Source organism: Nerophis lumbriciformis, linkage group LG13 (assembly GCF_033978685.3).
Source record: "Nerophis lumbriciformis linkage group LG13, RoL_Nlum_v2.1, whole genome shotgun sequence".
In the NCBI taxonomy this organism is placed as follows: domain Eukaryota; kingdom Metazoa; phylum Chordata; class Actinopteri; order Syngnathiformes; family Syngnathidae; genus Nerophis; species Nerophis lumbriciformis.
The window spans coordinates 43,942,439-43,963,778 of NC_084560.2; the positions used below are offsets into that span (position 1 = coordinate 43,942,439).

Here is a 21,340-nt window from a genome sequence, read left to right on the forward strand (position 1 = left end):
TTGGGAGTCCTTATGCAATGGGCCATGCGGGCCCTAAATATCATCATTTAAAGATGTGGTTGGGGGCGTGGAGAGAAAAATATATATATAAGAAATACTTGACTTTCAGTGAATTCTAGCTATATATATATATTTTTTTATTACATATATATATATATATATATATATATATATATATATATATATATATATATATATATATATATATATATATATATATATATATAAAGAAATACTTGAATTTCAGTGTTCATTTATTTACACATATACACACACACATAACACTCATCTACTCATTGTTGAGTTAAGGGTTGAATTGTCCATCCTTGTTCTATTCTCTGTCACTATTTCAGAACACACACATTATACAAATATACATGATAAAATCAATAAGAAAACGGGAGCTCTAATTTGGGAGTCTGAATTAGGATCAGACGTTCCTATATAAACATTGCGCACTCACGTCGCCTTTTTGTATTGATTACTGCAGCTGTGCATTGGATTCATTCACAAATACAAACTACAACTCACAAACACTTTAGAGTTAGGCTCCACCATCAGAATGTGTACTTAAACTTATAAAGATCACATGGATATTATTCAGTGAGTTGATTCACCAAAACTAACCTGTTATACAGGAGGAAAAAGCACACAGGACGTTTCAATTGTTCACAGACTGGTCGCGCTCATCAGAATGCGACTTATAGTCCGAAAAATACGGTACTTATTCTTAGAAATAAGTGAGTATAACACCAGTAAATTCAGTAATAAATACATGTTCACAGAAAGTGCACAAATGTTTGAAATAAATACAATTATTTAGGGAAATTAAATAAACTAAACTTTGCAATGTTCTCCCTTTGAATCTCAGAGCTGCTACTACATCTCTTGACATTTTAAAATCTTCACTAAAAATTCACTTATTTGCAGTAATGTTTAAAACATGTTTAAACTCGACATCTTTTTTTTTGAAAGAAATTATGTTTTCTTAAAGCCTTTTTACTATATGGATATTACTTATGTTTCTCCTGCTTATTTTGCGTTTTAACAAGAAGCAAGAGTTCAATTTAGCTCATGAGGAGAACGCATGGAGCTGCACACTTAGTCACAGTCTCGCCCTACGCTCTAAGGTTCAGCTCCCGCGTCCCTCTATTTATTCAGGAGTTACACAGTCAACATCACTGAAAGGAGTGGTCACATATATTATGCAAAGCAGGTCCAGTACGCACAATACGTGACGGAATGTGCTGGGGGCCTTGCGATTTTGCCTCGTCTCCGCTTCGTCTGTGTGCTGTCGTCTTATCTTCGTTGAGGTCCTTGGCCGTTAGTGGGCTAAAACAAAGATAACATCTGCGGCTGAGGCCACCCTTCAGACAAGAAGTTTCGTCCTTGCACAGATATACAAAAGTCTAACTTGAGCACAATAGCTTCGACATCTTTTTTTTTTTTAAAGAAATTATGTTTTCTTAATGCCTTTTTACTATATGGATATTACTTATGTTTCTCCTGCTTATTTTGCGTTTTAACTAGGGATGTCCGATAATATCGGACTGCCGATATTATCGGCCGATAAATGCTTTAAAAATGTAATATCGGAAATTATCGGTATCGGTTTCAAAAAGTAAAATGTATGACTTTTTAAAAGGCCGTTGTGTACACGGACGTCGGGAGAAGTACAGAGCGCCAATAAAACATGCCGGCCCAGTCACATAATATCTACGGCCTTTCACACACACAAGTGAATGCAATGCATACTTGGTCAACAGCCATACAGGTCACACTGAGGGTGGCCGTATAAACAACTTTAACACTGTTACAAATATGCGCCACACTGTGAACCCACACACCAAACAAGAATGACAGACACATTTCGGGAGAACATCCGCACCGTAACACAACAGAACAAATACCCAGAACCCCTTGCAGCACTAACTCTTCCGGGACGCTACAATACACACCCCTTGCTACCTCCGACCCAGAACCCTGCCCACCTCAACCTCCTAATGCTCTCTCAGGGAGAGCATGTCCCAAATTCCAAGCTGCTGTTTTGAGGCATGTTAAAAAAAATAATGCACTTTGTGACTTCAATAATAAATATGGCATTTTTTTTCCATAACTTGAGTTGATTTATTTTGGAAAACCTTGTTACATTGTTTAATGCATCCACCGGGGGCATCACAACAAAATTAGGCATAATAATGTGTTCATTCCACCACTGTATATATCGGTATCGCTTGATATCGGAATCGGTAATTAAGAGTTGGACAATATCGGATATCGGCAAAAAAGCCATTATCGGACATCTCTAGTTTTAACCAATTTATTGTTTGGTTCATTAAGCTGAGTATTTATAGCCTTTTCTGTACTTATTGTGATTTTTATTTTTACCCTTCTGTTTTTAAAATGTCCAGCACTTTACTTTGAGGCAGTAGTGGCTGTTTTTGAAATTATTTTTTAGGAAATAAATTGTCATGGCTTGGTTTGTTCTCCCGTGGTGCAAATGAACTGGACTGGTCATGGCGTGAAGGTAAATACATGATTTATTTTAAACTATCAAAAAAGGAACAAACAAAAAGCGCGCACAGTGGCGGAGAATAAAACTAGACTTTAAACACAAAACTTGCACATTGGCAGAAACTATGAACAATTAAACAAAACACTAACTGTGGCTTAACAAACAAAAACTTACTTGGCATGGAACCGGCATGAAAAAAAGAGTAGCAAGGGTCATCAGGGTGTGGAGAGTGTGCAGGAGCATAAATGTGGTGATGTCGTCAGGACGAACAACAGAAAATGAATGAACTTAAATACTATGGACATGATTAGTGAAAGCAGGTGCGTGACTCGACAGGTGAAAACTAATGGTTGCTATGGTGACAAGAGTGCACAATGAGTCCAAACGTGGAACAGGTGCGTGACGTGACAGGTGAAACTAATGGTTGCTATGGTGACAAAACAAAACAAAAGTGCGCAAAAAGTCCAAACTTTAAACCGAACATTACTAAAACAAAACATGATCACACAGACATGACATAAATAAACATTGTTCTTAAAATAAGACATTTAATTTAAAAAATAATAATAATAAGATTATATCCAAATTAAATATTTTTTTCTTCTAATACTTTTCCCTGATTTATCAGTATTGATATGATCCTCCTACAGGTTTCCATTCTCCTCCTCACGCTGATGTTGGTTTTCGCCAGCTTCGGAGTCCAACTGTTTGCCGGAAAGCTGGCCAAGTGTAACGACCCCCATGTCATGAAAAGGGTACGGCATCAGACGTAACTCACCATGCAGCATCTTTCTGCAATCAGCAGTCAACAATGTAACAATAACAAGGCAACAAAAATATGAGTTGATTTAATAGCATGACTCCATTGGCCACAGGATGACTGTCACGGGATATTCCGGATTAACGTCAGCGTGTCCAAAAACCTCAACCTCAAACTAAAACCCGGCGAGAAGAAACCGGGATTCTGGGTACCGAGAGTCTGGTAATGTCACCTCTTTTTTTTTTTCATGTTATGCCTTGAAATACAACTGGCGATTAATGTTGTGTTTGTGTCACATTCCAGGGCCAACCCTCGCAACTTTAATTTTGACAATGTGGGGAACGCCATGTTGGCCCTCTTTGAAGTGCTCTCTCTGAAAGGATGGGTGGAAGTCCGCGATGTCATCATTCACCGCGTGGGACCGGTACAGAACTTTACGTGGTATAGATTTGGACACACCTTCTCATTCAATGCATTTTATTTATGTTCATGACTATTTACATTGTAGACTGTCACATCAAAACTATGAATGAACACATGTGGAGTTATGAACTTAACAAAAAAAAGGTGAAATAACTGAAAACATGTTTTATATTCTATCCATCCATCCATCCGTCCGTCTTCTTCCGCTTATCCGAGGTCGGGTCGCGGGGGCAGCAGCCTAAGCAGGGAAGCCCAGACTTCCCTCTCCCCAGCCACTTCGTCCAGCTCTTCCTGTGGGACCCCGAGGCGTTCCCAGGCCAGCCGAGAGACATAGTCTTCCCAGCGTGTCCTGGGTCTTCCCCGCGGCCTCCTACCGGTCGGACGTGCCCTAAACACCTCCCTAGGGAGGCGTTCGGGTGGCATCCTGACCAGATGCCCGAACCACCTCATCTGGCTCCTCTCGATGTGGAGGAGCAGCGGCTTTACTTTGAGCTCCCCCCGGATGGCAGAGCTTCTCACCCTATCTCTAAGGGAGAGCCCCGCCACCCGGCGGAGGAAACTCATTTCGGCCGCTTGTACCCGTGATCTTGTCCTTTCGGTCATAACCCAAAGCTCATGACCATAGGTGAGGATGGGAACGTAGATCGACCGGTAAATTGAGAGCTTTGCCTTCCGGCTCAGCTCCTTCTTCACCACAACGGATCGATACAGCGTCCGCATTACTGAAGACGCCGCACCGATCCGCCTGTCGATCTCACGATCCACTCTTCCCTCACTCGTGAACAAGACTCAGAGGTACTTGAACTCCTCCACTTGGGGCAAGATCTCCTCCCCAACCCGGAGATGGCACTCCACCCTTTTCCGGGCGAGAACCATGGACTCGGACTTGGAGGTGCTGATTCTCATCCCAGTCGCTTCACACTCAGCTGCGAACCGATCCAGTGAGAGCTGACGATCCTGGCCAGATGAAGCCATCAGGACCACATCATCTGCAAAAAGCAGAGACCTAATCCTGCAGCCACCAAACCAGATCCCCTCAACGCCTTGACTGCGCCTAGAAATTCTGTCCATAAAAGTTATGAACAGAATGGGTGACAAAGGGCAGCCTTGGCGGAGTCCAACCCTCACTGGAAACGTGTCCGACTTACTACCGGCAATGCGGACCAGGCTCTGGCACTGATCATACAGGGAGCGGACTGCCACAATCAGACAGTCCGATACCCCATACTCTCTGAGCACTCCCCACAGGACTTCCCGAGGGACACGGTCGAATGCCTTCTCCAAGTCCACAAAACACATGTAGACTGGTTGGGCAAACTCCCATGCACCCTCAAGGACCCTGCCGAGAGTATAGAGCTGGTCCACAGTTCCACGACCAGGACGAAAACCCCACTGTTCCTCCTGAATCCGAGGTTCGAATATCCGGCGTAGCCTCCTCTCCAGTACACCTGAATAGACTTTACCGGGAAGGCTGAGGAGTGTGATCCCACGATAGTTAGAACACACCCTCCGGTTCCCCTTCTTAAAGAGAGGAACCACCACCCCGGTCTGCCAATATTCTAGTTTCTTCAAAATAGTCACCCTTTGCTCTGATTACTTCTTTGCACACTCTAGGCATTCTCTCCATGAGCTTTAAACACACCTGTGAAGTGAAATCCCTTTCAGGGGACTACCTCTTGAAGCTCATGGAGAGAATGCCAAGAACGTGCAAAGCAGTAATCAGAGCAAAGGGTGGCTATGTTGAAGAAACTAGAATATTGTCCGGTTCAAACACTGATGACATCTATTAAACAAGACAAGAAGCAAGGAATCATGCAGAGACAGAGGGACAGCATGGCGAAGTTGGTAGAGTGGCCGTGCCAGTAATCAATCCCCGCCTTCTACCATCCTAGTCACGTCCGTTGTGTCCTTGGGCAAGACACTTCACCCCTTGCTCCTGATGGCTGCTGGTTAGCTGCCTTGCATGGCAGCTCCCGCCATCAGTGTGTGAATGGGTGAATGTGGAAATACTGTCAAAGCGCTTTGAGTACCTTGAAGGTAGAAAAGCGCTATACAAGTATAACCCATTTATCATTTATTTATTTCAAGCACACCTGTGAAGTGAAAACCCTTTCAGGTGATTACCTCTTGAAGCTCATGGAGAGAATGCCAAGAGTGTGCAAAGCAGTAATCAGAGCAAAGGGTGGCTATGTTGGAGAAACTAGAATATTGTCCGGTTCAAACACTGATGACATCTATTAAACAGACAAGAAGCAAGAGTTCAATTTAGCTCATGAGGAGAACGCATGGAGCTGCACACTTAGTCACAGTCTCGCCCTACGCTCTAAGGTTTAGCTCCCGCGTCCCTCTATGTATTCAGGAGTTACACAGTCAACATCACTGAAAGGAGTGGTCACATATTAGAGATGCGCGGATAGGCAATTCTTTAATCCGCAACCGCATCAGAAAGTCGTCAACCATCCCCCATCCACCCGATCTAACATTTAATCAGAACCGCACCCGCCCGCACCCGCCCGTTGTTATATATCTAATATAGACGATGCAAGGCATTAGTGAGGTTATAAAGCTTTTGCCTGTTAAAGAAAGGAGACTGATCCAATGCAGCACAGACATTCGTGTTCCACGCTGTCACGGCCCAGACGCACACCAGTGCGCAATCATATGGGAGCCGCGCTGAGCGCACCTCCAAGCGCGTCTCGCTGCCGGCGACGGCCGGGTATGGGCCCGACGCTCCAGCGCCATCCATTTTCAGGGCTAGTTGATTAGGCAGGTGGGTTGTTACACACTCCTTAGCGGGTTCCAACTTCCATGGCCACCGTCCTGCTGTCTATATCAACCAGGGTGAGCCCCACCCCTTTCGTGAGCGCACTGCGCGCGGAGTGACCCCTGTTACGCGCCCCCGGCAACAGGGGTGGCGGGCAGGTAAGCTGCTTACCTGCTGCGCGTGACGCCGGCCGCGGCGAAGGCGGACGAGGCGGGGTGTCGGTGCGGTGGGCGCGGTGGTGACCCTGGACGTGCGTCGGGCCCTTCTCGCGGATCACCTCAGCTACGGCTCCCGGTGGGGCCCTCTCGGGGGAAGGGGCCTCGGTCCCGGACCCCGGCGAGTCGTCCCTTCTCCGCTCCGTAAAAGTGTCCATCTCTTTTTTTTTTCTTCTTCTGTTGTGGCATATGCTGCAGGTGCCTGCTCGTTTTTCGTATGTGGGTAACAACATTTAACTATGTATATATATTTCCCAATTGGTTTAACTGCCACCCGCCTGAATCTATTTAAAATCTAATTTTTTTTTATTTCAACCGCCCGACCCGACCCGCGGATAAAATCTAATTTTTTTTTATTTCAACCGCCCGATCCGCGGATAATCCGCGGACTCCGCGGTTGTGTCCGCAAACCGCGCATCTCTATCACATATATTATGCAAAGCAGGTCCGGGACGCACAATACGTGACGGAATGTGCTGGGGGCTTTGCGATTTCGCCTCGTCTCCGCTTCGTCTGCGTGCTGTCGTCTTATCTTCGTTGAGGTCCTTGGAGTCCTTGGCTGTTAGCGGGCTAAAACAAAGATAACATCTGCGGCTGAGGCCACCCCTCAGACAAGAAGTTTCGTCCTTGCACAGATACACAAAAGTCTAACTTGAGCAAAACTATAGCAACGACTTTAAGCATACTAAAGTTGTGTGATCATATATGTACATGATTATTCTAACAAATATAAAACATGCTTTTTTTGTTAAATACATAACTCCACATGTGTTCAATCATAGTTTTGATGTGACAATCTACAATGTAAATAGTCATGAAAATAAAGAAAACGCATTGAAATGAGAAGGTGTGTCCAAACTTTTGGCCTGTACTGTATTTGTACTCGCTGGTATTCGCAGTAACAGCGTATCAATGTTTGCAGATCCACGGAATCTACATCCATGTCTTCGTGTTCCTGGGCTGCATGATTGGACTCACGCTGTTTGTGGGCGTCGTCATTGCCAACTTCAATGAGAACAAAGTAAACTATGTTGTTTGGTTTCCTACACAGCTGTGTAGCACTGGAATAATGACTAAATGCTGAAGAATAAGGCCAGAGAGTTGCAAGAGTAGTCTCAATTCCTGCAATAAAGTTGAACAGCATCGCGTGGACATCGGGGGCGGTACCTCTGGATTGGCAGACCGGGGTGGTGGTTCCTCTCTTTAAGAAGGGGAACCGGAGGGTGTGCTCTAACTATCGTGGGATCACACTCCTCAGCCTTCCCGGTAAGGTCTATTCAGGTGTACTGGAGAGGAGGCTACGCCGGATAGTCGAACCTCGGATTCAGGAGGAACAGTGTGGTTTTCGTCCTGGTCGTGGAACTGTGGACCAGCTCTATACTCTCGGCAGGGTCCTTGAGGGTGCATGGGAGTTTGCCCAACCAGTCTACATGTGTTTTGTGGACTTGGAGAAGGCATTTGACCGTGTCCCTCGGGAAGTCCTGTGGGGAGTGCTCAGAGAGTATGGGGTATCGGACTGTCTTATTGTGGCAGTCCGCTCCCTGTATGATCAGTGCCAGAGCTTGGTCCGCATTGCCGGCAGTAAGTCGGACACGTTTCCAGTGAGGGTTGGACTCCGCCAAGGCTGCCCTTTGTCACCGATTCTGTTCATAACTTTTATGGACAGAATTTCTAGGCGCAGTCAAGGCGTTGAGGGGATCTGGTTTGGTGGCTGCAGGATTAGGTCTCTGCTTTTTGCAGATGATGTGGTCCTGATGGCTTCATCTGGCCAGGATCTTCAGCTCTCACTGGATCGGTTCGCAGCCGAGTGTGAAGCGACTGGGATGAGAATCAGCACCTCCAAGTCCGAGTCCATGGTTCTCGCCCGGAAAAGGGTGGAGTGCCATCTCCGGGTTGGGGAGGAGATCTTGCCCCAAGTGGAGGCGTTCAAGTACCTCGGAGTCTTGTTCACGAGTGAGGGAAGAGTGGATCGTGAGATCGACAGGTGGATCGGTGTGGCGTCTTCAGTAATGCGGACGCTGTATCGATCCGTTGTGGTGAAGAAGGAGCTGAGCCGGAAGGCAAAGCTCTCAATTTACCGGTCGATCTACGTTCCCATCCTCACCTATGGTCATGAGCTTTGGGTTATGACCGAAAGGACAAGATCACGGGTACAAGCGGCCCAAATGAGTTTCCTCCGCCGGGTGGCGGGGCTCTCCCTTAGAGATAGGGTGAGAAGCTCTGTCATCCGGGGGGAGCTCAAAGTAAAGCCGCTGCTCCTCCACATGGAGAGGAGCCAGATGAGGTGGTTCGGGCATCTGGTCGGGATGCCACCCGAACGCCTCCCTAGGAAGGTGTTTCGGGCACGTCCGACCGGTAGGAGGCCACGGGGAAGACCCAGGACACGTTGGGAAGACTATGTCTCCCGGCTGGCCTGGGAACGCCTCGGGATCCCCCGGGAGGAGCTGGACGAAGTGGCTGGGGAGAAGGAAGTCTGGGCTTCCCTGCTTAGGCTGCTGCCCCCGCGACCCGACCTTGGATAAGCGGTAGAAGATGGATGGATGGATGGATAACATTACCAGAATAAAGTTTGTGGAATTAAGCATTTATTTTTTGCAGAAATTTTCTTTTTTTTTTTTTTTTCAATAAAAGTTATTCACTGAGTAACAATATTCAAATCATACAGAGATATATCTAATCACAGTTTTACAATTATTAAATAATTGAATACAATAATGAAAAATTACAATAATTTTGTGTGATCAAGTCAATAATTTTTAGAAAAAAAGTCGGAATATTACAAGTATGTGTGTGTATATTAGAGATGCGCGGTTTGCGGACACAACCGCGGAGTCCGCGGATTATCCGCGGGTCGGGCAGTTGAAATAAAAAAAAATTAGATTTTATCCGCGGGTCGGGTCGGGCGGTTGAAATAAAAAAAAATTAGATTTTAAATAGATTCAGGCGGGTGGCAGTTAAACCAATTGGGAAATATATATACATAGTTAAATGTTGTTACCCACATACGAAAAACGAGCAGGCACCTGCAGCACGCCACAACAGAAGAAGAAGAAAAAAAGAGATGGCAACGCCGGCAGCAAACGTGGTACGCGACAAACTAAAAAAGAGAATACTAAAGACCAGGGGAAAAAAAGGCCAGAAAAGTTCAGCGTGGACTCGTTTTTATGAGGTTGTAAATCAGCTGCGACGCTGTTTATGTCTACGACAGTCACAAAACCGGGACATCTAACATGGTGCATCACATTTGTGCAAAAGCCCGAACCTCCACAAACACCCTGAGCATGAGCAGTTTCGTCCGCCGTGATCCCAGAAGAGTGCCACAGGATGTTAAAACAAGATAGAACGCAGCTGCCTGCAGCAGTTTGAGTGGCGCGCTTGGAGGTGCGCTCAGCGCGGCTCCCAGATGATTGCGCACTGGTGTGCGTCTGGGCCGTGACAGCGTGGCACACATTGAATGTCTCTGCTACATTGGATCAGTCTCCTTTCTTTAACAGGCAAAAGCTTTATAACCTCACTAATGCCTTGCATCGTCTATATTAGATATATAACAACGGGCGGGTGCGGGCGGGTGCGGTTTTGATAAAATGTTAGTTCGGGTGGATGGCGGATGGGTGACGACTTTTGTGATGCGGTTGCGGATGAAATAATTGCCTATCCGCGCATCTCTAGTGTATATATATAAAAAATTATTTCCCCCACTTAATACTTTTTAATTTTTTTGCATAAAATTCCAACTTCACTCTTGTAAAACTGTTGACTGTTTTTGTCATTGTATGATTTTAACAATATTGTAATTAAGTAAATAACTTTTATATATTTTTTCCCTAAAATATAAAATGATTATTTCTCCTGAAATTACAATTTTTTTAATTTTTTTTTAACTCAGAATATATTCTTGTGAGGTTAAAACTTTTTCCTTCATAAATGAACAATTTTTCTCTCCTTCGGGTCCTGATTCTCTCGTGCAAAGAGTTTTTGCTTATGTCGCTGATACACGGCTGTAAAGGCAGCTATCATTGTTTCTTTATTGTGTCCCTCCAGGGCACTGCTTTGCTGACTGTGGACCAGAGGCGATGGGAGGACCTGAAGAGTCGGCTCAAAATTGCCCAACCTCTCCACCTGCCACCTCGTCCAGGTACATTAAAATCACGCCAACAATTATCATAGATAATTAAAAAAAATGGCCAAAAACGTGGCTTGTGTACACTATGTCCCTTCAGTGTCAAATCAGGCTCACCATATAAGTCCTTCTTTGTGCTTTTGCAACTTACTTGTATGCATTTTTGACTGGCTCTTTTACAAAATCTCTGCAGTTTAAATACATTTTAAAAAACATCTATGTCGTGCGTGCAATACAACTGTGCTGCTTTTATTTTGAAAAGTGTTATTTATGGGCGTATGTCGCACAGCGACAAGTGATGCACGGTTACCCCCGAGACGCTAAAAAGAGAAAAGTTGATGACGAATGGCGTGTTTCCAACAAGACACGGACTGCCAAGTATTTCTTTACAGAAATTAAAGGTAAAGCCGTGTGCTTAATTTGGGGTGCACAGGTTGCTGTGTTTAAAGAATATAATTTGAATCGCCACTACACGATGAAGCACGAGGAAAAATACGAGGGGCGCATTTTACAACTTGTCACTCTCCCGACGCACTGTAATGAGGCGGGTTGAGACCATCGCTGGAAACTTGGAGCTTCAGCTGAAGAACAGAACGGCCGACTTTGACTCTTTTTCGTTGGCTTTGGATGAGAGCTGCGATGTACGTAACACCGCCCAGCTGCTCATCTTCTTACAGTGGGATAACTGCAGACTTTCAAATCACGGAGTAGCTGGCAGCCATGCAGTCAATTAAAGAGACAACCACAGGTAATGACTTGTTCACATAGGTCAGGGGTCTGCAACCCGCGGCTCCGGAGCCGCATGCGGCTCTTTGATCACTCTGATGCGGCTCAGTTGTATACTTGCCGACCCCTCCGATTTTACCGGGAGGTTTCCGGATTCCAGTGCCTCTCCCGGAAATCTCCCGGGGCTAACATTCTCCGATTTTTACCCGGACAACAATATTGAGGGCGTGCCGTGATGGCACTGCCTTTAACGTCCTCTACAACATGTCGTCACGTCCGCTTTTACACCATGCTATCTGCGTGCCAGCCCGGTCACATGTAGTATGCGGCCTCTGCTTACACACGTTAGTGACTGAAAGGCATATTTGGTCAACAGCCATACAGGTTGCACTGAGGGTTGTGATATAAACAACTTTAACACTCTTACTAATATGCGCCACACTGTGAACCCACACCAAACAAGAATGACAAACACATTTCGGGAGAACATCCGCACCGTAACACAACATAAACACAACACAACAAATACCCAGAATCCCATGCATCCCTAACTCTTCCGGGCTACATTATACACCCCCGCTACCACCAAACCCTGCCCCCCCCAACCGCGCCCACCTCAATCGACGCACGGAGGGGGTGGTTTGGTGGTAGCGGGGGTATATAATGTAGCCCGGAAGAGTTAGGGATGCATGGGATTCTGGGTATTTGTTCTGTTGTGTTTATGTTGTGTTACGGTGCGGATGTTCTCCCGAAATGTGTTTGTCATTCTTGTTTGGTGTGGATTCACAGTGTGGCGCATATTAGTAAGAGTGTTCAAGTTGTTTAAACGGGCACCCTCAGTGTGACCTGTATGGCTGTTGAACAAGTATGCCTTGCAGTCACTTATGTGTGTCTGCAGAAGCCGCATAAAACATGTGACTGGGCTGGCAAGCTGTCTGTACAGGTTGTAGAGGGCGCTAAAGGCAGTGCCATCATAGCACGCCCTTATTATTGTTGTTTGGGTGAAAATCAGCAGACATTCAAGAGAATAGTTGCTCTGAAATTCAGGAGTCTCCCGGAAAAATTTGGGAGGGCTGCTGCTGTCAAGCGGCATTCATATAAAACTCGCGGGCCGCACTAACATGAAATTTGCATATTAAGGTGCGGGCCGCGTGTCTGAGACCCCTGGTTTATACGTAGCACAAAGCAAAAAAAAACTTTGTATGCAGTGCTATTTCATTTTAAGTTTCAAAAAAGTTTTGTGGCTCCCATTGTCTTCTTTATTTTGTTAAACGGTTCAAAATGACTCTTTGAGTGGTAAAGGTTGCCGACCCCTGACATAGGTAAATGCGTGTTTGGACATGTTTGGACTAAAATGGGACAAGCTGGCAGGTGTGACAACAGATGGTTGACGGGGAAAAATGTTGGACTTTTAAAGAGGATGCAGGAATAAATGACAGAAATTGACATTTTTGCATTTTGCACCACTCACTGGCAGACCATCACTACACTGACCTGCCCATGGGCTCTCATGCTCCTAATTATACATCAGGAAGTGTTGTGTAGGACAGTGTTAAAAATAAAACCATCAAAAGCAATCTGCTTTTGTATAAAGTTAAGTTAGGTTAAATGAAATTATTATTATTATTATTATTATTTATCTTACAGTACATCAAAAATAATTTGAGCAAAATTTTATTGAAATATTGTCGGTGTGGAGTGCTCGGGTTGCTCATGTGGCCCCCGGTAAAAATTAATTGCCCACCCCCAGGCCCGGCCCTAACCAATCTGGCGCCCTAGGCAAGATTTTAGGTGGCGCCCCCCCCCACATCGGCAGTGAAGTGTATATACTCACAAGAACCCGAATAGCTTTGTCTTTGACCTTCTTTTTTTTTTACTTACAACTATACCTAATATATAAAGGGGTGGAAAAGTGACTATTACCTGCAGGGCAAACATTAGCTAACCAGAAGGCAATAACAATGTAAACAAAAAACACCTGCTTAAAAGATCTAATACAAATGTCCCTGAGGAATGTAAGGTGGGAGTACTGTAATTACCTAACGTTACATTATTATTTTCCATAACAATTTAGCCCCCTCCACAATATTAACCCGACGTTAAAACGGAACTAGCTATTTATTGATTAGCAATTGCCGAATCATGTAACATTAGCTTAATGCTCAAAAGCCAGGTTACTATCACATTCTGTAACAGACAAATAATTTCATGTAGGCTAACGTTACCTACCTGCTACCTCTTGTCTTTTCTCGTTTCTCCTCTTCTTCTTTTCTCTTTTTTCTTCCCTGGGCACCTGACAGTTTTGGCCGTTTTGACATCTTGTGTTGGTTTTTTTGATGTGGTGACGTCCAAAAAGAGTCATGATACGGGAAGGGAGGGGGCGCACCGTGCGCTTGTAATGTTGTAACAAATAATATTTCTATTAAATAGGCTTTACTTTGCATTTTAATTAACGTGAGATTATTTTTTGTATTTAGAAATAATAGTAACAACTTTTTTTATTTATTTATTTTTTCTCCAACATTTGTGGCACTGGCATGGCGCCCCCTGATGGACGGCGCCCTTAGCATTTGCCTATACGGCCTATGCCACGGGCCGGCCCTGCCCACCCCTGCATCAGAGGCATTGTCGCTGTTTGTGCAGTTGAGGCTGAGAAGTAATAAAAAATAAAAAATAAATCAATAGTCGTAGTAGTCAGCAACACTACTTTGATGGACACTTTTACGGAGCGGAGAAGGGACGCCTCGCCGGGGTCCGGGACCGAGGCCCCTTCCCCCGAGAGGGCCCCACCGGGAGCCGTAGCTGAGGCGATCCGCGAGAAGGGCCCGACGCACGTCCAGGGTCACCACCGAGGCCCACCGCACCGACACCCCGCCTCGTCCACCTTCGCCGCGGCCGGCGTCACGCGTCACGCGCAGCAGGTAAGCAGCTTACCTGGCCGCCACCCCTGTTGCCGGGGGGCGCATAACAGGGGTCACTCCGCGCGCAGTGCGCTCACGAAAGGGGTGGGGCTCACCCTGGTTGATATAGACAGCAGGACGGTGGCCATGGAAGTCGGAACCCGCTAAGGAGTGTGTAACAACCCACCTGCCGAATCAACTAGCCCTGAAAATGGATGGCGCTGGAGCGTCGGGCCCATATACCCGGCCGTCGCCGGCAGCGAGACGCGCTTGGAGGTGCGCTCAGCGCGGCTCCCATATGATTGCGCACCGGTGTGCGTCTGGGTCGTGACAGCGCGGCACGCGAATGTCTGTACTGCATTGGATCAGTCTCCTTTCTTTAACAGGCAAAAGCTTTATAACCTCACTAATGCCTTGCATCGTCTATATTAGATATATAATAATAATAATAACTGGGATTTATATAGCGCTTTTCTAAGTACCCAAAGTCGCTTTTACATGTAGAACCCATCAAACATTCACACCTGGTGGTGGTAAGCTACTTTCATAGCCACAGCTGCCCTGGGGTAGACTGACGGAAGCGTGGCTGCAATTTGCGCCAACGGCCCCTCCGACCACCACCTATCATTCAATTCACCGGTGTGAGTGGCACCGGGGGCAAAGGGTGAAGTGTCCTGCCCAAGGACACAACGGCAGCGATATTTTTTTTTGGATGGTAAGAGGCGGGGAGCGAACCTGCAACCCTCAGGTTTCTGACACGGTTGCTCTAAAATTAGATTAAAAAAAAACCACACAAAATAAACACTTAAATAACTTTTCATATTAAACATTGATTAATTAATAACTAAAAACTGTATTATTTAATTTAACAAATTAATGGACAGTGATTTCACATTTTAAATAACTCACATGCAAGCTGTCTATTTGATTTTGAGATGATGTTTATTTTTTTGTTTTTCCAATTAAAATCATTGCTACCTTTTTAATATTAAAAAAAATAAAAGTATGATTAAAAAATAGTTCTAACAGTAATTAATTGTACTCATTGAAATAATACAAACTTGCCAATGAAAGAGAAGCAAAGTGGGGATCTTTCAGACAGTCCTTGAGTGCCATCTAGCGGACATTGAGCATACATGCATGACTGCTGCAGCCTCTATGGCTATCCCTTTAATCACTAATGTAGAAACACGTTCAAAAATATTGTTTAATTGTTTCCGTGCAGAGAATGGGGGATTCCGGGCCAAGATGTACGACATCACTCAGCACCCGTTCTTCAAGCGGGGCATAGCTGTGCTGGTGTTGGCCCAGTCTGTTCTGCTCTCAGTCAAGGTGGATATAATCGCCGCAACTCCCATTTTTAAGACCATATAATTCTGCTAAATTAATCGTCTCTCTTTATGTAATTATTATATTTTTTATTTATTTTTTACATTTTTATTCATTAAAATAATATTTAATAAATTATACTAACAATATATATACTACTTTTAAACTATTTATTAATTTGTTTCTAATCATTATAATTTTTTAATCTCTTCTTTTTCTCCAGTGGGACGTAGACGACCAAGTAACATTTCCCCTCGCCACCATGTCTGTAGTCTTCACCTTTATATTTGTACTGGAGGTGAGTCAACTTGACATTATAATTATGCCAACAAAAGAGTAAACAACATAACAAGCACGTGCATTGAGCTAATCATTCAATGTTTATTGTATCATTCAGATCCAGATTCTGTACTGTCATTCAAGCATAGTATCAGTGATTTGTTTGCAGACAGAAATTGCATTACGGCCTCAACAAAAGCAGTTGGATAAACAACAGAATTAATAAAAAAAAGTCATACATTTTACTTTTTGAAACCGATACCGATAATTTCCGATATTACATTTTTAAAGCATTTATCGGCCGATAATATCAGCAGTCCGATATTATCGGACATCTCTAATATATATATATATATATATATATATATATATATATATATATACATATATATCATACTTGCCAACCCTCCCGGATTTTCCGGGAGACTCCCGAAATTCAGCGCCTCTCCCGAAAACCTCCCGGGACAAATTTTCTCCCTGAAAATCTCCCGAAATTCAGGCGGAGCTGGAGGCCACGCCCCCTCCAGCTCCATGCGGACCTGAGTGACGTGTTGACAGCCTGTTGTACATGCATATGTGACCCACCCATAATGTGTCACATTTTTGTGTTGATTTATTTAGTTTATTTTGTGGTTTGAATTCGTTTTTGGAGCTGTCATTACACATTTATCAGTATTCACATTGGTCAGTAGGGGGCAGTTGGGCGTTTCTTCCCAATTGAATGCTATCACCTGCAGACCGGAAGTGTCTTGTCATTCTGATGAGAGCGACCAGTCTGTGAACAATTGAAACGTCCCGTGTGCTTTTTCCTCCTGTATAACAGGTTAGTTTTGGTGAATCAACTCACTGAATAATATCCATGTGATCTTTATAAGTTTAAGTACACATTCTGATGGTGGAGCCTAACTCTAAAGTGTTTGTGAGTTGTAGTTTGTATTTGTGAATGAATCCAGTGCACAGCTGCGGTAATCAATACAAAATGGCGACGTGAGTGCGCAATGTTTATATAGGAACTTCTGATCCTAATTCAGACTCCCAAATTAGAGCTCCCGTTTTCTTATTGATTTTATAATGTATATTTGTATAATGTGTGTGTTCTGAAATAGTGACAGAGAATAGAACGAGGATGGACAATTCAACCCTTAACTCAACAATGAGTAGATGAGTGTTATGTGTGTGTATATGTGTAAATAAATGAACACTGAAATTCAAGTATTTATTTTATTTATTTATATATATATATATATATATATATATATATATATATATATATATATATATATATATATAATAAAATATATATGTATATATATACCGTATTTTCCGCACCATAAGGCGCCCTGGGTTATAAGCCGCGCCTTCAATGAACGGCATATTTCAAAACTTTGTCCACCTATAAGCCGCCCCGTGTTGTAAGCCGCATCTAACTGCGCTAAAGGAATGTCAAAAAAACAGTCAAATAGGTCAGTCAAACTTTAATAATATATTAAAACCAGCGTGATGTGGGCGCGCATGGAATCGTATATCAACATGGACGAAGCTGCGTGAAAAAAGCCACCCGGCCTCTTCGCGTAAACTTAAACTTACCTTAACCACTCGCTCATCTTTTCTTCATCCATCCCTTCGAGTTAGCTTTTATGATGACGCCGGCTGGAAAGGTCTCTTTTGGCAAGGTCTTCCTTTTGAATATCACCATGGGTGGAAGTTTCTGGCCATTAGCATGGCAAGCTAGAACCACAGTGAAGGATGACTTCTCATTCCCTGTGGTGCGAATATTCACCGTACGTGCTCCCGTTGTATCCACAGTGCGGTTCACAGGAATATCAGTTGCTGTGAAATAGTAATCCGTGTGCGGATGGAGAGATTGCGTCTTTTCATGAGCCGGATCCCTGTCGCTTAGTAGGAGCCATTTTGTGGTCTTTACAGATGTAAACACACAAAGGAAATGTACGGTAATATCCGCGCGCTTTTTCTTCTTCTACGCGGGCGGGTGGTTGCTTACAGTAGAAGAAGAAGCGCTTCCTGTTCTATGGGGGCGGGTGCTTACCTTGGCGGTTGCTTGCGTAGAAGAAGAAGCGCTTCCTGTTCTACCGGGAAAAAAGATGGCGGCTGTTTACCGTAGTTACGAGACCGAAACTTTATGAAAATTAATCTTAATATTAATCCATATATAAAGCGCACCGGGTTATAAGGCGCACTGTCAGCTTTTGAGAAAATTTGTGGTTTTTAGGTGCGCCTTATAGTGCGGAAAATACGGTATATATATAGCTAGAATTCACTGAAGTCAAGTATTTCTTATATATATATATATATATATAATTTTGTACCGGATTAAAAATACATGGGAGTTGCGTCCTTCTTCTAAAAGCGGTGTGTGGTTTCCCCAGGTGACCATGAAGCTGATCGCCATGTCTCCAGCCGGTTACTGGCAGAGCAGACGGAATCGTTACGACCTGCTGGTGACGTCGCTCGGCGTCATCTGGATAGTCCTGCACTTTGCTCTACTGGTTAGAAGCATTACTGTTGTAATACAGCGAATTAAATCATGTAACGTGTATCTATTGTCTGTTCAGAATGCATATACTTACATGATGGGCACGTGTGTGATTGTCTTCAGATTCTTCACAATATGCGGCAAGCACGTAAGTCATTTTTCTTTTAAGGGGGAATATATTGTCCTAGCAATTGGGTGAGAATCTAAGCGTTGAATATATATTCATTTGTTTGTTAAAGGGGAACATTATCAGCAGACCTATGTAAGCGTCAATATATACCTTGATGTTGCAGAAAAAAGACCATATATTTTTTTAACCGATTTCCGAACTCTAAATGGGTGAATTTTGGCGAATTAAACGCCTTTCTAATATTCGCTCTCGCAACGTGACATCACATCGGGAAGCAATCCGCCATTTTCTCAAACACCGAGTCAAATCAGCTCTGTTATTTTCCGTTTTTTCCGACTGTTTTCCGTACCTTGGAGACATCATGCCTCGTCGGTGTGTTGTCGGAGGGTGTAACAACACCAACAGGGACGGATTCAAGTTGCACCAGTGGCCCAAAGATGCCAAAGTGGCAAGAAATTGGACGTTTGTTCCGCACACTTTACCCACGAAAGCTATGCTACGACAGATTAGGGTTAGAGTTAGGGTTAGGGTAAAGGTAAATTTTTTTTTTTAAAGTTTTAAAAAAGTTTAAAAAAAGTTTAAAAAAGTTAAAAATATTTTTTTTTAAATTAAAAAAAATTTAAAAAAAAATTTAAATAAAAAAATAAATAAAAAATTTAAAAAATAAAATAAAAAATTTGAAAAAATTTATAAAAATGTAGAAATTTTGAAAAAAATTTAAAAAATTAAATAAAAAAAATTTAAAAAATTAATTTTGTTTTTTAAAAAGTAAAAAAAAAAATAAAATAAAATAAAAAAAAGTGTTTTAAGTTAAAACATGATTTTCAAGGTAAAAAATGATTTTCAAGGTAAAAAATATTTTCAAGGCACATTTTTTTTTTCAAGGTTAAAAATGATTTTCAAGGTAAACAAATGATTTTCAAGGTAAAAAAAAAATTCCAAGGTAAATTTTTTTTTTCAAGGTAAAAATGATTTTCAAGGTAAAAAATGATTTTCAAATTTTTTTAACTTTTTAAAAATGTTTTTAAATTTTTAAAATTTTTTTTTAACTTTTTAAATTTTCTTTTAACTTTTTTAAATTTTTTTAAAACAATTTTAAACAATTTAAAATTTGTTTGATTTTTTTAAACAATTTTAACAATTAACATTTTTTTTAGGGTTAGGACACCGAGTCAAATCAGCTCTGTTATTTTCCGTTTTTTCAACTGTTTTCCGTACCTTGGAGACATCATGCCTCGTCGGTGTGTTGTCGGAGGGTGTAACAACACCAACAGGGACGGATTCAAGTTGCACCAGTGGCCCAAAGATGCCAAAGTGGCAAGAAATCGGACGTTTGTTCCGCACACTTTACCCACGAAAGCTATGCTACGACAGAGATGGCAAGAATGTGTGGATATCCTGCGACACTCAAAGCAGATGCATTTCCAACCATAAAGTCAAAGAAATCTGCCGCCAGACCCCCATTGAATCTGCCGGAGTGTGTGAGCAATTCAGGGACAAAGGACCTCGGTAGCACGGCAAGCAATGGCGGCAGTTTGTTCCCGCAGACGAGCGAGCTAAACCCCCTGGATGTCTTGGCTCACACTGTCAAGAGAAGAATATCGACCTTAGCTTCCCTGGCCTGCTGACATCAACTCCAAAACTGGACAGATCAGCTTTCAGGAAAAGAGAGCAGATGAGGGTATGTCTACAGAATATATTAATTGATGAAAATTGGGCTGTCTGCACTCTCAAAGTGCATGTTGTTGCCAAATGTATTTCATATGCTGTAAACCTAGTTCATAGTTGTTAGTTTCCTTTAATGCCAAACAAACACATACCAATCGTTGGTTAGAAGGCGATCGCCGAATTCGTCCTCGCTTTCTCCCGTGTCGCTGGCTGTCGTGTCGTTTTCGTCGGTTTCGCTTGCATACGGTTCAAACCGATATGGCTCAATAGCTTCAGTTTCTTCTTCAATTTGGTTTTCGCTACCTGCCTCCACACTACAACCATCCGTTTCAATACATGCGTAATCTGTTGAATCGCTGAAATCCGAGTCTGAATCCGAGCTAATGTCGCTATAGCTTGCTGTTCTTTCCGCCATGTTTGTTTGTGTTGGCATCACTATGTGACGTCACAGGAAAATGGACGGGTGGTTAAAATCAGGCACTTTGAAGCTTTTTTTAGGGATATTGCGTGATGGGTAAAATTTTGAAAAAAACTTCGAAAAATATAATAAGCCACTGGGAACTGATTTTTAATGGTTTTAACCCTTCTGAAATTGTGATAATGTTCCCCTTTAATAATGTAAGTTATTTACTTAATATTTTCTGTATTGTACACTTATTTTTTATTTACATGATCGATTTTGATTAATATTTCACAATTATATCAGTTTTTATGAGGAAGTGAGCTGGTCAAGAGGGCAGCAAAGCAAAGTTACGGAAATACATATAAAAACAACAAAAACAGCAGCAGTCACACACCTCAATTTAAAAAAAAAAAACACTCACCCAATGTATATTAACATAAAAACATGTGACAGGTCAAAGCAACGTAAAAATAACTTAAAAACAAGTACAATGTCCAATAGAAACAGTTTCTCGATCCTATATTTGTCATGCGCTGAACTGCAGTGTAGGAAAAATGAAAAAAAAAATAAAGGAAACATCCAAAAATAAATAAAAATAAAAACATTGGTGTTTT

At 42.9% G+C, this 21,340-nt stretch overlaps 1 protein-coding gene across 5 annotated transcripts in view; it reads left to right on the forward strand.

Moving 5' to 3' along the window:
- nalcn (sodium leak channel, non-selective) overlaps nucleotides 1–21,340 on the forward strand; it is a 333,104-nt gene that overhangs the window by 267,249 nt on the left and 44,515 nt on the right. For all 5 annotated transcript variants that reach the window (XM_061970749.2, XM_061970750.2, XM_072914538.1 and 2 more), the window contains 9 exons: nucleotides 3,166–3,270; nucleotides 3,391–3,497; nucleotides 3,579–3,699; nucleotides 7,600–7,698; nucleotides 10,719–10,812; nucleotides 15,649–15,755; nucleotides 15,976–16,050; nucleotides 18,419–18,538; nucleotides 18,605–18,673. In XM_061970749.2, the coding sequence (XP_061826733.1) occupies nucleotides 3,166–3,270; nucleotides 3,391–3,497; nucleotides 3,579–3,699; nucleotides 7,600–7,698; nucleotides 10,719–10,812; nucleotides 15,649–15,755; nucleotides 15,976–16,050; nucleotides 18,419–18,538; nucleotides 18,605–18,673 (897 nt within the window). The remainder of the gene's footprint in view (nucleotides 1–3,165; nucleotides 3,271–3,390; nucleotides 3,498–3,578; nucleotides 3,700–7,599; nucleotides 7,699–10,718; nucleotides 10,813–15,648; nucleotides 15,756–15,975; nucleotides 16,051–18,418; nucleotides 18,539–18,604; nucleotides 18,674–21,340) is intronic.